Source organism: Juglans regia, chromosome 7 (assembly GCF_001411555.2).
Source record: "Juglans regia cultivar Chandler chromosome 7, Walnut 2.0, whole genome shotgun sequence".
Lineage (NCBI taxonomy): Eukaryota > Viridiplantae > Streptophyta > Magnoliopsida > Fagales > Juglandaceae > Juglans > Juglans regia.
Genome location: NC_049907.1, coordinates 40,966,084 through 40,979,012, shown reverse-complemented (window position 1 = coordinate 40,979,012; position 12,929 = coordinate 40,966,084). Strand labels below are relative to the sequence as shown.

Below are 12,929 nucleotides of genomic sequence, written 5' to 3'. Positions count from 1 at the left end.
TGTGTGGTTATTATTTGTTTGATTTGTGGTCTTTACCCAAATTAGTGGGTTTTTTTTCCCTCTCATTCTGTTTTCAGTTTTTGCAATTTTCTTTATGTGTTTGCTCCCTTAAGCAATGAGACTGGAAAAAGGAATTGATTGAAGGGGTAGTTTTGAAATCTAGCTTCTTATATACATTGTAAAATGGTCATGGGTGGTTCTTCTTAACAATGTTAGGAATTAGGATTGTTTGTTTTACATCAGGTCTAGAAAATTTATGTTGAGTCTGTGTTCTAATCTGACTGTAGGAAGGAGGTAAAATGAATGATATTTTTGACATTTGAATAAAATTATACGAAAGTGACCTAAACACCTTCTTCGTGCGTACGCAGCCCCCAATGGGGTATGTACGTAGCACGACTTCTTGTGCTCACTGCCCTCTTCCACGATCAATATCAAATAAGAGCAGTATTATCTATAAGTCTCATATCATACACATTAATTTAAAAATATATTATTTTATATTTTTATTTTATTTTATTTATAAATATATCTGAAATTATTTTTATTATTTAAATAAAAAAATAAAAAAATATATTTTTAAATAGATATACAAAATAGGAAGCTTATATCTAAAATTTTTCCGCACCCATTTTTCGGCGTGCTCTTCTCCACACTTCAACCACCCTAAACACCCACAAGCTTCGGTTTCTACTTTTTTTTCCTTTTTGTATTCAATTTCATTTCTAAAATCTCACACTTACACCGTGAAGATCCGCTGCATCTAGGGGTGAACAAAAAAAACCGAATTTCAGACCCGACCCGAATTACCCGACCCGCTATTGTTTTAAATCGGAAACGGAATATCCGTTACCCGATTCATTTTTAAACGGGTAATACCCGTTTACCCGTTGCGTCTAATATCACCGAAAACCCGCTCGACATTCTCTCCCTCGCAGCCGCTCTCGTCCTCGCAGCCGCTCCGCTCTCCTCCTCGCAAGCCCACTCTCTCCATCGCAACTCTCACTCTCTCCATCGCAACTCAGAATCAAGGTTAGTGGGTTTGTGGTTTGGTTTATGGGTGTTTGGATGGTTGGAAAACAGACTCAAGCTGTGGGTTTATGGGTTTTAGTGGGTTTGTCGTTTGATCACTTTTATTCATAGCATAATCTGCATGCCTTGAGTCAAGGAATTTTCTTAGTTTGGAATAGAGGAAAATGGTGGGTTGGAGAGAAAATAAACGGAATAGAGGAAAAAACTAGGTATTGTTGGTTGTGTCACATTGTTTTTTGTTCTACTTGATGTTGTATGCAGTGCATTTGCTGTATTTGGGTTTTCACCGGATCTGATTGTCTATGCTGCTATGATGGCTGGGCTTGTTTTCTCTGTTATTTTTGCCAATGCAATCATTATTTGCAACATTGCTATTGTGATCTCAGTGTTGGAGGATGTTTCGGGACCGCAGGCAATGCTGCGGTCCAGTGTGTTGATTAAGGGCCAGACTCAAGTGGGTCTTTTGATATTTCTTGGATCCACAATTGGGATGGCCTTTATTGAGGGGTTGTTTGAGCACAGAGTGAAGACCCTGAGCTATGGATAATTATTGTTTCCGGGGATTCATTTTTTAATTTTAGCTTTACTTGATAATAGTATAATATCACTATTGTATATTGATCTTGTTAGGAAAAAAAAATGATGGTTTGTTTGAATGCTAAGGAAAAAGTCTTTGGCCTAGGATAATGCTGTGTAGATACAGGGATGAAAGAATTCCATGATATCATGTTGTGTGCATTTGATGAAAATCTTTTCATCGGATTTTTTTGGAATGACTTGAAACCTCACCGAGACAGTGCATTTCTACCCATCCCGTGGAACATCCGATAATTGTTCTATGCAATGTATTAAACTGGTCAGGTCTTTATCATCTCTTTCCCCTTGAAAATCGAACTTTGCAAATATTGGTTTGGTGGTGCACGATTTTGGGAAAATCATACCATACCCGCCCATGTAACATGATTATTAGGAGTCTGCACACTGAAATTCTATAAACCAAATAGATTGTATTAGATTAATATCATCAAAGAATTAGGGAGGATGGGCATTAATGATTAAACAAAGCTCACTTCTTTATACCCTGTTAGATTAACATTTTCTGTTTTATGCTTATTGGGCTTTATATAATCTTCTTCTATCTATAACTCCTAAAGATTGAATTAACCCTACCCCGAGTGGGGAATGGATAAATCTCTTTAGTGCAATGGGGGATTCTTTTTCATGAATGGATACTGGAAAGTTTTTTTTTTTTTTTTTGGGTATGATCCACAGCTTTTGTATTGTGGTTGGAAGTCTTCTTCAAAACACCCTTTTAAATGGCAACAACTCTTACCTCTTTGGGCATTTGACTTATCTACCGGTTACCCTTCTTTGTTATTCCCTCAAGTGAGAAATTTCTCTACTAACAGTAAATTTCTCAGCAAAACCAACTCTCAACTCCTCATCTAAAATCTATATGCACTTCATTTTTGCTACATTAAACGATAAGCACTACTAACAGTCAAGTTCTTGATTATATATCTACCGGTTGGAAGTGCTCGCTAAGTGTTTAATAGGATTAAAGTAAGAGATGTTGTGTTATGGAAGTACTTTTTTGTGGGTCCGGTTTAATTCTTTTAGTTTTTTTTTTTATGTGGATATTTACAAACATATTTTTTGTAATTCTTGGAGTCAGAAGATTAAGAGACTAACATATACCTATTTTCCAAAAAAAAAAATCGGGTAATCGGGTATTCCGAAAACACTGTGCGGGTCGCGCAATCGGGTATCGGGTAATTCGGGTAATCGGGTAACGGAATGGACTTGGGTTCGTGTCGGGTCGGAACAGTGAATTTCGGGTCGGGTCAAGTCGGGTGAACAGTACTAGCTGCATCGTCGTGCGCCACAAGGCTCCGCCACACCAAGCCTCTGTTTTCCCTAGCGCGATTTCTCTCTCTCCTCTTTACCTTCGCTCACCGTGGAAAGTCCAGACCGACGTCTCTTGCTCTCGGTTTCCGACACCGGCAAGTTACTCCACCTCCATTCCCTTCACTCTCTGCCCCCTCTCTCTCTCTCTCTCTCTCTCTCTCTCTCTCTCTCTCTCTCTCTCTCTCTCTCTCTCTCTCTCTCTCTCTCTCTCTCTCTCTGTGCCAGCGTCTCACTGTCTCTGTGTTAGGCTGACGGCGGAAACCGATAAAGGTCACCGGAGCCAGGGTGCCGCCCCACGCCACAACCAAGGTATGTCTCTGTCTCTGTCTCTCTCCCGCTCGTCTGCGTTGGTCACTCGTGTCTGTCTCGGCTTCCCCCTTTTTCCCACTTTGTCCCATTTTGTTCGCCCCATCGAGTATTTCCTCACTATCCCGAATTCGGTGATAATGTTGTCTTCGATGTCACAGAGCATCTCTAAAGTCAATAGACAATGCTGCCACGCCATTGAATCCGACCTATCGCCACTCCAAGATTTGGTAAGGTACTCTCGAGCTTTAGCCTCGTAACCATAGTGAGATTCGTGACTGTTTTGTTTGGCGCTACTGGTAGCTTTGGATTGTCTATATTGGATGTTGGAATTGGGATTTGAGTAATTTCATGCTTGGTTGATGTTGGGATTTGTAGTTGAATGATTTCATGAATGGTTGGCGTTTGGAGGTTCCCTTGTTTATGATTGTCGTGGTCGGGGGATGGAATGATTATAAAAATGTGAGTTATTGTTCCGATGTGTCGGTAGTGGTTGTAAATCGTGATATCCGTTGGGGTGAAATATAAGGGAAAAATGAGGAGGTTGGGTTAATCTATTGGTAGAGTAGTATATGGATGTTGTACCTGGGCTATTATAAACCCAAGTCACCATGATGGACTATTTTATTTATGGGTTATTTATAGGGCTCATATTTAGCTATAGTTGGGGTTATAGAATGTTGTTAGTTGGGTTGGTTTTGTACTGGTATGAGTAATAAATATGTTAGCGATATTTTTGGACTAGGTTGCAATTCTGCTACGGTTCGGGTTCCAGTCTTAGATAGTATTCTGCAAAAGTCAGGTAAGCGGTTACCTATGCTAGACTTTGCCTAAAACTGACTGAGGTTGATTTGATGAAAACTTGCATATTTTGTTACGAAAACCTCGGTTATTTCTGCACTAGTCTCTGTTCTGAACTTTGCAAATCAAATATTTTATCATGACTAGTGTATACATGAGCGAACTTTTGTACTATGTTTCTCTACTGCATGAAATATGAATATGAAGTCTGGAATGTTTATTTGATTATATGATGTTTATTTGCTCAATACTCTGTTATGATATGATATTGCATATAAAAATCATGAGGCATAAGATTTTGTTCTGCTCTGATTTATGGCCCGTCACAAGACATAATAGTGGCCTCCAGCCCAGTCACAGGACATAATAGTGGCTTCCAGCCTTGCCACAGAATATAATAGTGATATTTGTTCTGAGTGCAATCATTTTGGTGACAAAGTGGTTTATGTTCTGGTTGGCTATCCGCAGAATGCACAGCCCTGCCACGAGGGTAAACATGGCCTTTGTTTTGAGTACATCACCTTGGTTACGAAAAATGATATGTTCTGCTTGGCTAACTGCATACATGCACAACCATGCCACGGGGGTAAACATTGCATCTGCTTCTGTTTATATTATGCTTGTGCCTATGGTCTTTTGTATATTATTATTGAAATGAAACGTTTATGAAAATACCACTATCATATTTTGAGAACTATTTGTTTCTGCATTCTATAACTGGCTCATGTTTACACACTAGTATAGGCTCGTTGCTTATTGAGTTATTGATAACTCATCCAATTATTTTTATTATTTTTTAAATGACTTTGAGATTTCAACTAGGGAGCAGGAATAGGAAGCATGGGTGTGATTAGTTGAGTGTAGGGAATGAGTACCAAAGGGTACAAGTGATTAGATGACTTATTCAGAAAATTGTTATTTTTCTTTGAATAATATTTTGGAATATTGATAACTTTTATCGAGACTTTGGGGATTTTCTTTATTATATATGTTGGAGAAAATTGTTATTTTTCTTTGAATAATATTTTGGAATATTGATAACTTTTATTGAGACTTTGGGTATATTCTTTATTATATATGTTGGAGAAATTCGTGGATGTCTTTGTGGAGGAATGTATATTTTGATTAAAGGAGTTTTATGTGTTATGGAGCTGCTTCTTGTGTTAATTGGAGTTGTATCTGTATTGTTGGGTTGTGATTTTTAGGTGACGGGAACAAACTCCCTGAACCTTTGGGTACGGGGCGTTACATACTCTCTGTCAAAGTTTCAGTCTCTGAGTTCCTGGGATGAAGAGGTATGTGCTTACGGTTTATTTGGTCACCTTGATGTTTCTTTCTGGTAATTGGGCTTCTATTTGTAAATTAGTTCCAGCCCTCTTGGTCTGTAGATTATAAACCTTTAATGCCTTCTCTTTGTTTATTTGTTTGTTTTTGCAATTTTTCTTTTATTTTGGGTTTTTATGTGTCTAAGGTCTCTGAACGGTTTTGCAGTTTGGAGGCCAATGCCGGTGCTCTCACCAATTTTGAAGTACTCAACTTTCTACGGTCTAAAGGGGCTGCAAAGGATTCTACTCGGGTTCTTGCTAAAGTGGCACCTTCCGAGTACAAGGTTTGATTATAATCTTCTCAACAGCCATCCAAACTTCTGCGTTTTTTCTTCTTATTGGAATTAGTGGTGTGAAATTTTTATGGGGATGATTGTTCTTCTTGGGCCTATATACAGGTATATGACTATTTGGTTCAGAGTGCTGCTTGCAAGCAAACCAGAGAGAATATCAATGAGTTCTTGGAAAGGTGTAAAAAGTATGACCTTGCAAAGGCCGAGGTGCTAAATATTATCAACATTAGGCCATCTTCTGCTGTTGAAATCTATTCGGTAAATGGTAGAAAGTTTTTCGTCAGCATAGTTTATTTGGTCTTTCCTGTTATTTATATTGTTAGAAGCCTGAATATTTCATTATGTCTGGTATATGCTTTATGTTTTGAGCAGTAAGGGATTTTGTTATGAGGAGAAGGGCTTTGCAGAGTCTTTACTTAAAAGGCTTGCTAATGAATTTACTTCAAATAGGTACATGTTAATTAACAGTAAGCAGAAGGATATTTGGTATATGATGAGAACTATATATATATATATATTTTTTTTTATTGGCATCGGGTGTCCAGGAACAGCATCCCGACTAATCCCGAGGATGGACAGGCCCTCGGCAAGGAGTTTCCCGCAAGTGCACCTCGGGTAATTCGAGGGGAAAATCCCCCAGTCCGATGGCCCCTAGAAATTGTTTGCACCAAAGAGGATTTGAACCTTAGACCTGGGGGGAGCATATCCCCAAACCCAAGGCCTTTACCACTCGAGCCAACCCCAGAGGGTTATGATGAGAACTATAATTAGGAGGAGAGAAATTAGAGATATACTTCTTGCTCCTAGGTGTTTTCCAGTAGATTCATAGGCTGTTTTTTTAATTGGCACAGGGTGTTTGGGATAAAGTACTGACTAATCCCTAGGGTGCACAAGCCCCTGGCAAAAAGTTTTCCACAAGTACACGTCATATAATTCAAAGTAAATCCTCCCCATCCGATAGCCCTAAGAGTGTGAAATTCCTCCATTCCTAGGCTTCCAAGTTTATGTCATAAGAGGAGCCTTATATATAAGCTTGGTGAAGTTCCCTAGGCTTGTATGCAATTGGATATAGGACTGAAGAAATCAGGCAACTTCATAACCCAGCCATGATAAAATGACAAGTAATGTAAGGAAAAAAAAAAAAAAAAAAGACTAGCTCTTTTTTCTTCAAAAAAACTGTGAGATGGCAATTGGTCTGCCTCTTTAGTTCATAACTCCATGACATTGAACAGTAACGAACACTCAAAATGTTTTGCTAATTTCTAGAGGTCAAGCCTTATGACATTCAGACCCCAAGACCCACCTCCGATCCAACAGTTTATCTCTATCATGTTCTTCACAGTTTAAGTTAAACCTTACCTTTACCCCAAGTTTAGACTGTTGTGTTTGATATCGTCTAATCTTGTTAAGAAATTAAATCAGTTTTATTTATCTTTCTTGGCCATGGAGGTTGACTGTTAGCATAAACTGTTTCCGTAATAAGTTTCTTTTTCAAAATTTTCCAGCAGAATTTGGAAGGTTTGCCCCACAATCGGTGTTTGTGGGGGGTACGAAGCCTCATATTGTTCAGAAGCCAACATATATATTTTCTAACCAATGGTTTTAAATTTTCTATCCTTCTTAATATTGAACATTTTTTTCTTCAATTATCCTTTGAAAGTTTAATAAAAAACCCCTTGCATCCATCTATGGCTAACCTCACGTCAGATTGACATGCTACTCTCACCATGAGAACATGTGGCTAAGCAGAACATCTCAGATGACAAGAACTCGAAGCATGTACATGTACTCCAAAAAACACCCCACCTTCTCCTTTTCAGGCTGCTTCAATATGGCGGGAAGGAATTGTCTTTTGGATAATGCTCATTCGAGTACTGTCTCCATGACTGGTTTCAGTTTTTTAACTGTCAGTCAGTAGGGGTGTCAAATCGTGTTAACGGGTCGTATTCGTGTCGTGTCAAAACATGTATATTATACTATATAGGTCAACCCTAACTCGACACTTTAAGTTTATCGTGTCAAAATCTCAAACCCTAACACGACCTTTTAACATAACGGGTCATGTCGTGTCAACCCGTTTTGAGCCATTTATGTAAGTGAGTTGAACATACCCAAAATTAACCCGTTTGACCTAGTTAAATTTAGTATAATTTTATATAAATGTTAAAACCATAATATCTATAAAAATATAAACTAACTACAAGTCCAAAATTACAATCAAAACAATAAAAATATCGAAATTAAAATCTCAACAATTTTATTTTGTAGGTATAAGGGTATAATTGTAATTTTAACTTTCTTAACGGGTTGACCCGTTATTAATCCGTTAAGCAATCGTGTCTTAACGGGTCAACCCGTTTTGACCCGAACCCGTTAAGGCTAAACCCTAACCCGCTTTTATCGTGTCGTGTTCGTGTTGGGTTAACGGGTCGTGTCATATATTGCCACCCCTATCAGTCAGGCATTGCTGGACTGACACATGATTGTGTATTGGGATCGCTTGAAGACAGATTTAGGCTTCCTTTGCTTCCTAAACCCATATCAACTCATCATTACAACTTTTTTAAATTCCAATACAAAATATAATAAACAATTCAACTTTTTCAAATTTCAAAATAATAATAATATTAAAAAATAATATTCTAACAATATTTTATCATCTCAACTCAACTCAGTCCAACATCCAAATGCAGCCTTAACGTGAGTGGTGGTTGTGCAACCTGTGGCTGTAGGGAATTGGATTTTGATTAGAATGTCAGGGGATTACTTACTGGGGAAAAAACGATTGTCTGAAGATTGTACTCACATAGACATTAAAAGATATTAATCAACTTATCCTCAGTGAATGAATTGTGCTTTATGGTTTGAATGTATAATGACCAGAGATTATTGTCTTTGATGTTTGAAAATATAAGTAAGATTTTCCAAATCTAATGCATACTTTTTAAAAACTATTCATTTATTTCTTTTATGTTTGACAGATTGTTGAGGAATGTGAGAAACGTTTTGGAGATGCAGTTGAAGAGCTAGTAGAGTTGGTTGAAAACGTGTTGCCACCACCCCTGATTGAACTGAAACCTGAAGGGATTGATGAAGGTAAAGAAGAAACTGCGAATATTGATGGCGGCAAAGACGAACCTGCAACTGGGGAACAAATGGATGGAAGTTGAGGCCTTATAAAACCGTTCAACTCGAAACTAATCAAAATCATCAGGTAGTGTGAAATGTGAATTGCTTAAATATTAGATCATGCACATGCTCAGAATGCTAGGTGAGAAAGGTAATACTTAATTAGTTTTATAGCTTAATATTAGATCATGAACATGCTCAGCAACTCGTGAGATTCCTTAATCGGGTTCAGTTTATAGCTGAGTTTTGCATTAGAAACTATAGCCGGGTCTACTCTTACATGGAAAATGCGCTTGCCTTGTTCAGTAAATCTGGGCTGATGACTGATGTTGCATTTGTTCAAGGATGCTGCTACCTGAACCGATAAAGCCAACCAATAAAACGGACCAGTCACTGCATTTGTAATTTTTTTTCTAAAATATACACGTCCAATAATAGTCACTTCTTTAATCATCAAAGAAAAAAAAATGAAGCATCAATTTACTCCATAGGTCTATTCTGTCGGTATGAATAGCATTTTCCTTTGTTCAAGGTATTGAATAGGTCTTGGCTGAAATATTGATGGGAAAATGTTAATTTATATATTTTACTATCTTTGATCTTGGTTGCTGTTCACGACACTGAAAAATGGCATATTACCTTCGAGTAGGGGTGTCAATATGTCACACGACCTATTAACCCAACACGAACACGACACGATAAAAGTGGGTTAGGGTTTACTCTTAACGGGTTCGGGTCAAAACGGGTTGACCCGTTAAGACACGATAGCTTAACGGGTTGATAACGGGTCAACCCGTTATGACCCGTTAAGAAAGTTAAAATTACAATTATACCCTTATACCTAAAAAATAAAATTGTTGAGATTTTAATTTAGATATTTTTATTGTTTAGATTGTAATTTTGGACTTGTATTTAGTTTTATATTTTGTATAGATATTGTGATTTTAACATTTATATAAAATTATGCTAAACTTAACTAGATTAAGGAGGTTAATTTTGGGTTTGTTTCAATCCATTTACATAAATAGGTCAAAACGGGTTGACACGACACGACCCGTTATGTTATTGGGTTGTGTTAGGGTTTGAGATTTTGACACGATAAGCTTAACGGGTCGGGTTAGGGTTGACCTATATAGTATAATATACATGTCTTGACACGACACGAACACGACCCGTTAACACGATTTGACACCCCTACCTTCGAGCACCGGTAATGGTGTGTGTAGGCATTTACTCTAAAAAGGTTAAATTTTTGGACGATCTGCATTGAATCTAGTATTTCATACCCATACGTGGTTTTAACTACAGTAGCTTAACATATATGCAGATGAATAGTAACTTAGGCATCCACAGTGATGATGATCCATTTTTTAAGCTTATTTTCTCTCTCCCCGAACAATTATATTATTTTTTTCATCCTGATTTCTCTCATTCCTCTCACAAAATTTGATCCAGACTTCTACAAATCCTTCATTCTTTGCTCCATCTTTCTTCAATTTAAGTAGGCGTAAGATATGTGCAGAGACTTTATTAGACAAAATTTGAGTAATGAAATAGCGAATGTAATTGCAAACGCTCTCACACAGTGAGAATATAATATCCTTTTAGCAGCCATACACTGCACCGATGGAGTGGGTGTGGGTTTTGACTGCCCTCCCTGCAAAATCATCTGCTTTTACTAACCGTGTAGAAATAATTTACTGAACCTTTTTCTTTTTCTCGCTGTTTATACTTTGTGGTAGCCTATATCACTTTTTAAGATTTTGCCGTCCTTGATTGATCTTTTATGTCCCATCTTTACGTACGTAGTTAGCTCCTCCGATAAGGCGTTCAGCTGTGTAACATGTTCTATTTCTTAGACACCTATCATACATACATACATTTATGTGTTCTTAAACAACACTAAAAATTATCATTACATTTTAATTAAAATAATTCAAAACTTATTCTATATGTTTATATCATTTGTGTAACATAGGAAACGAAAATTCTACAAACTACGTACAACACCTAATTTCGTGTTAAATGTTGTCAAGGTCCTTAGTTGGCAACATTTTAGTCTTTATTTTCACATATAAGATAAGTTAAAATGTTAAATAAAATATTGTTAAAATTTATTTTTTTAATATTATTTTTTGTTTTATGATTTGAAAAAATTGAATTTTTTATTTTATTTTATGTAAAAATTTAAAAAAATTATAATAATTAAATAACATAGATAAATTTAAAAAAAATTATGAAAACATTAGAACATGTGTGTAAATCATTTTTCTTTGAACAATTAGGAAAATATTAAATGCTCCTTAATTCGTGTGGAAGTGTGAAACCCACTCACCCTTAACTAGTACCACGTTTATCTCTGATTTCTAAAGCACCAATCACGATCTTTTAAACGACCAACCTACTCTAGCCATCGAAAGGATTGCTATTGTATAGGCTTTTTTTTTTTTTTTCTTTTCTGACAACGATTGTTACTGTAGTGTTGGATATCTATCAGGTGATGATATTATGAGTGGGAATCAATGAACCCCAATTACAGATAACAATCGCAAAATCAAAATTTAGAAATACCTAAATCGTCCGATTTTAATGTTGATGCAGATCTAGAGTAGAGCAGGGGCTACGACGCTCTAAATAAGATGCTGATCTGCAGATCAACTCAAACAAGTATACGACGGAGTTACAGTAGAGTGAGAGACCTGGCCTCCCTTTCAGTCGCTTCTGTTCGTCGTTTCTTTTCAGCTGGTCATGATCACTGATCATTCATCTTAAGCTACTGTTTTCTTACTGAATTCTTAATTGCACAGAAAAGTTGGTGGAATAATTAGGATCAGAGCGTATGAATGACTGACAAGAGAGCACTCCCAACAGTTTGATAAGATTAGAGAGAGAGAGAGAGAGAGAGAGAGAGAGGTGTCTTAAATAACTCTAAAATCTGTACCACCTAGATCACAGGCAGAACCAACAACAGTGTCAAATCAAATATCACTTCCTAACAAATCATCTTACACCTCTCTTTTCCTTTCTGAAAATCAAAGTGAGGGTGGTCATGTGTCGTATGCATGCGTGGGGGAATGGGCGAGCTGACTACACCTTTATGGTTTAAAATTATATATGTTTTTGGAGCCACCGATCTACCCTTCTCTGCCTTCTCATCTCTTTGTTAACTTGTCTCAACTAATTCAGAATTTTTAAGAAAAATAAAAATAATTATTGATTAAGGCAGAAATGGTTAGAGATTAATAATAAAATGTCAGGCTGCCTCGTGAAGGGACTGCTGAGCAACATGCCACACCATTTATGTCTTTTTTGTGGGGTCTTCGGGAACTGGATTTTAAGAACTCTCTCTCTCTCTCTCTCTTAACTTGTTGAGGGAATTTGGTGGCCGTTTAAAGAAGACTAGTATTTTCCTTTCTTCATACAGTGTTCTTTTTACCCCTAACACATACAGACACTGCCACGGATAATGATTCGGCGTAAAAGACAGCAACAGTAGGAGCTCATCTACTACAGTTAAGTTTAATAGAATTGGTGTGGAGAGCAACTATACGATCGTCAAGAGAAAACTTACGGCCAGTGCTAACTAAGAAAGTGCATTTTGAGCTACCATAACTTGGTCCAATAATATTGCAGTACTGTTTGTCAACAAAAGTAGGAACTGTTGTTCTTTCTTTTCTCAAATTGAGAGGAAAATATAGCTCCTCATTTAAGATCAAAGAGGAGTTTGCTGAGGCTGTGGCTTGCACTGACTACAAGGCATTTTCTTCTAAACTTCGCCATGACGACGAAATTCTTTTTTTATTTTTTTTCCTGTTGGGTTGATCGCAAGGCACAAGTTTCTGTGGAAAAAAAAAATAACTCTTCAGAGTTCAACATCAATATATGCATTAAGTCAAAAGCAAACTGAGATTGGATACACAGGATCGATAATGCAATGAACGGGTTGACTATTGACTTCCAGTCTTCTTTTAGGTGCAGTTAGTGGCTCAGACATAAGGAAGATTAAAAGGTGGGTAAACATGGAAATAATCCATTATGAGACTTTTGAGGTAGAATGGAGAGAGAAAAGGAAAAAAAAAATCGATATCCGCAGAGATATGAATGCTGTCGTATCTTTAAACAGCGAAAGAGGTCG

General features: G+C 37.1%; 1 protein-coding gene across 3 annotated transcripts; it reads left to right on the top strand.

Moving 5' to 3' along the window:
* The first annotated feature begins 924 nt into the window (after positions 1–924).
* On the top strand, positions 925–11,645 carry LOC108989464 (DNA-directed RNA polymerase III subunit rpc9-like). 3 transcript variants are annotated; one of them, XM_035691349.1, is made up of 6 exons: positions 925–1,032; positions 5,253–5,342; positions 5,539–5,656; positions 5,771–5,923; positions 8,647–8,879; positions 11,396–11,645. In XM_035691349.1, the coding sequence occupies exons 2-5, from the start codon at positions 5,335–5,337 to the stop codon at positions 8,833–8,835; spliced, it is 468 nt and encodes a 155-aa protein (XP_035547242.1). In that variant the 5' UTR covers positions 925–1,032; positions 5,253–5,334; the 3' UTR covers positions 8,836–8,879; positions 11,396–11,645. The 3 variants fall into 3 exon arrangements, with proteins under 3 accessions (XP_035547242.1, XP_035547243.1, XP_018818620.1); XM_035691350.1 differs by lacking the exon at positions 11,396–11,645 and adding an exon at positions 9,101–9,199; XM_018963075.2 differs by lacking the exon at positions 11,396–11,645 and having other exon boundaries at positions 926–1,032; positions 8,647–9,199.
* The last annotated feature ends 1,284 nt before the right edge of the window (positions 11,646–12,929 follow it).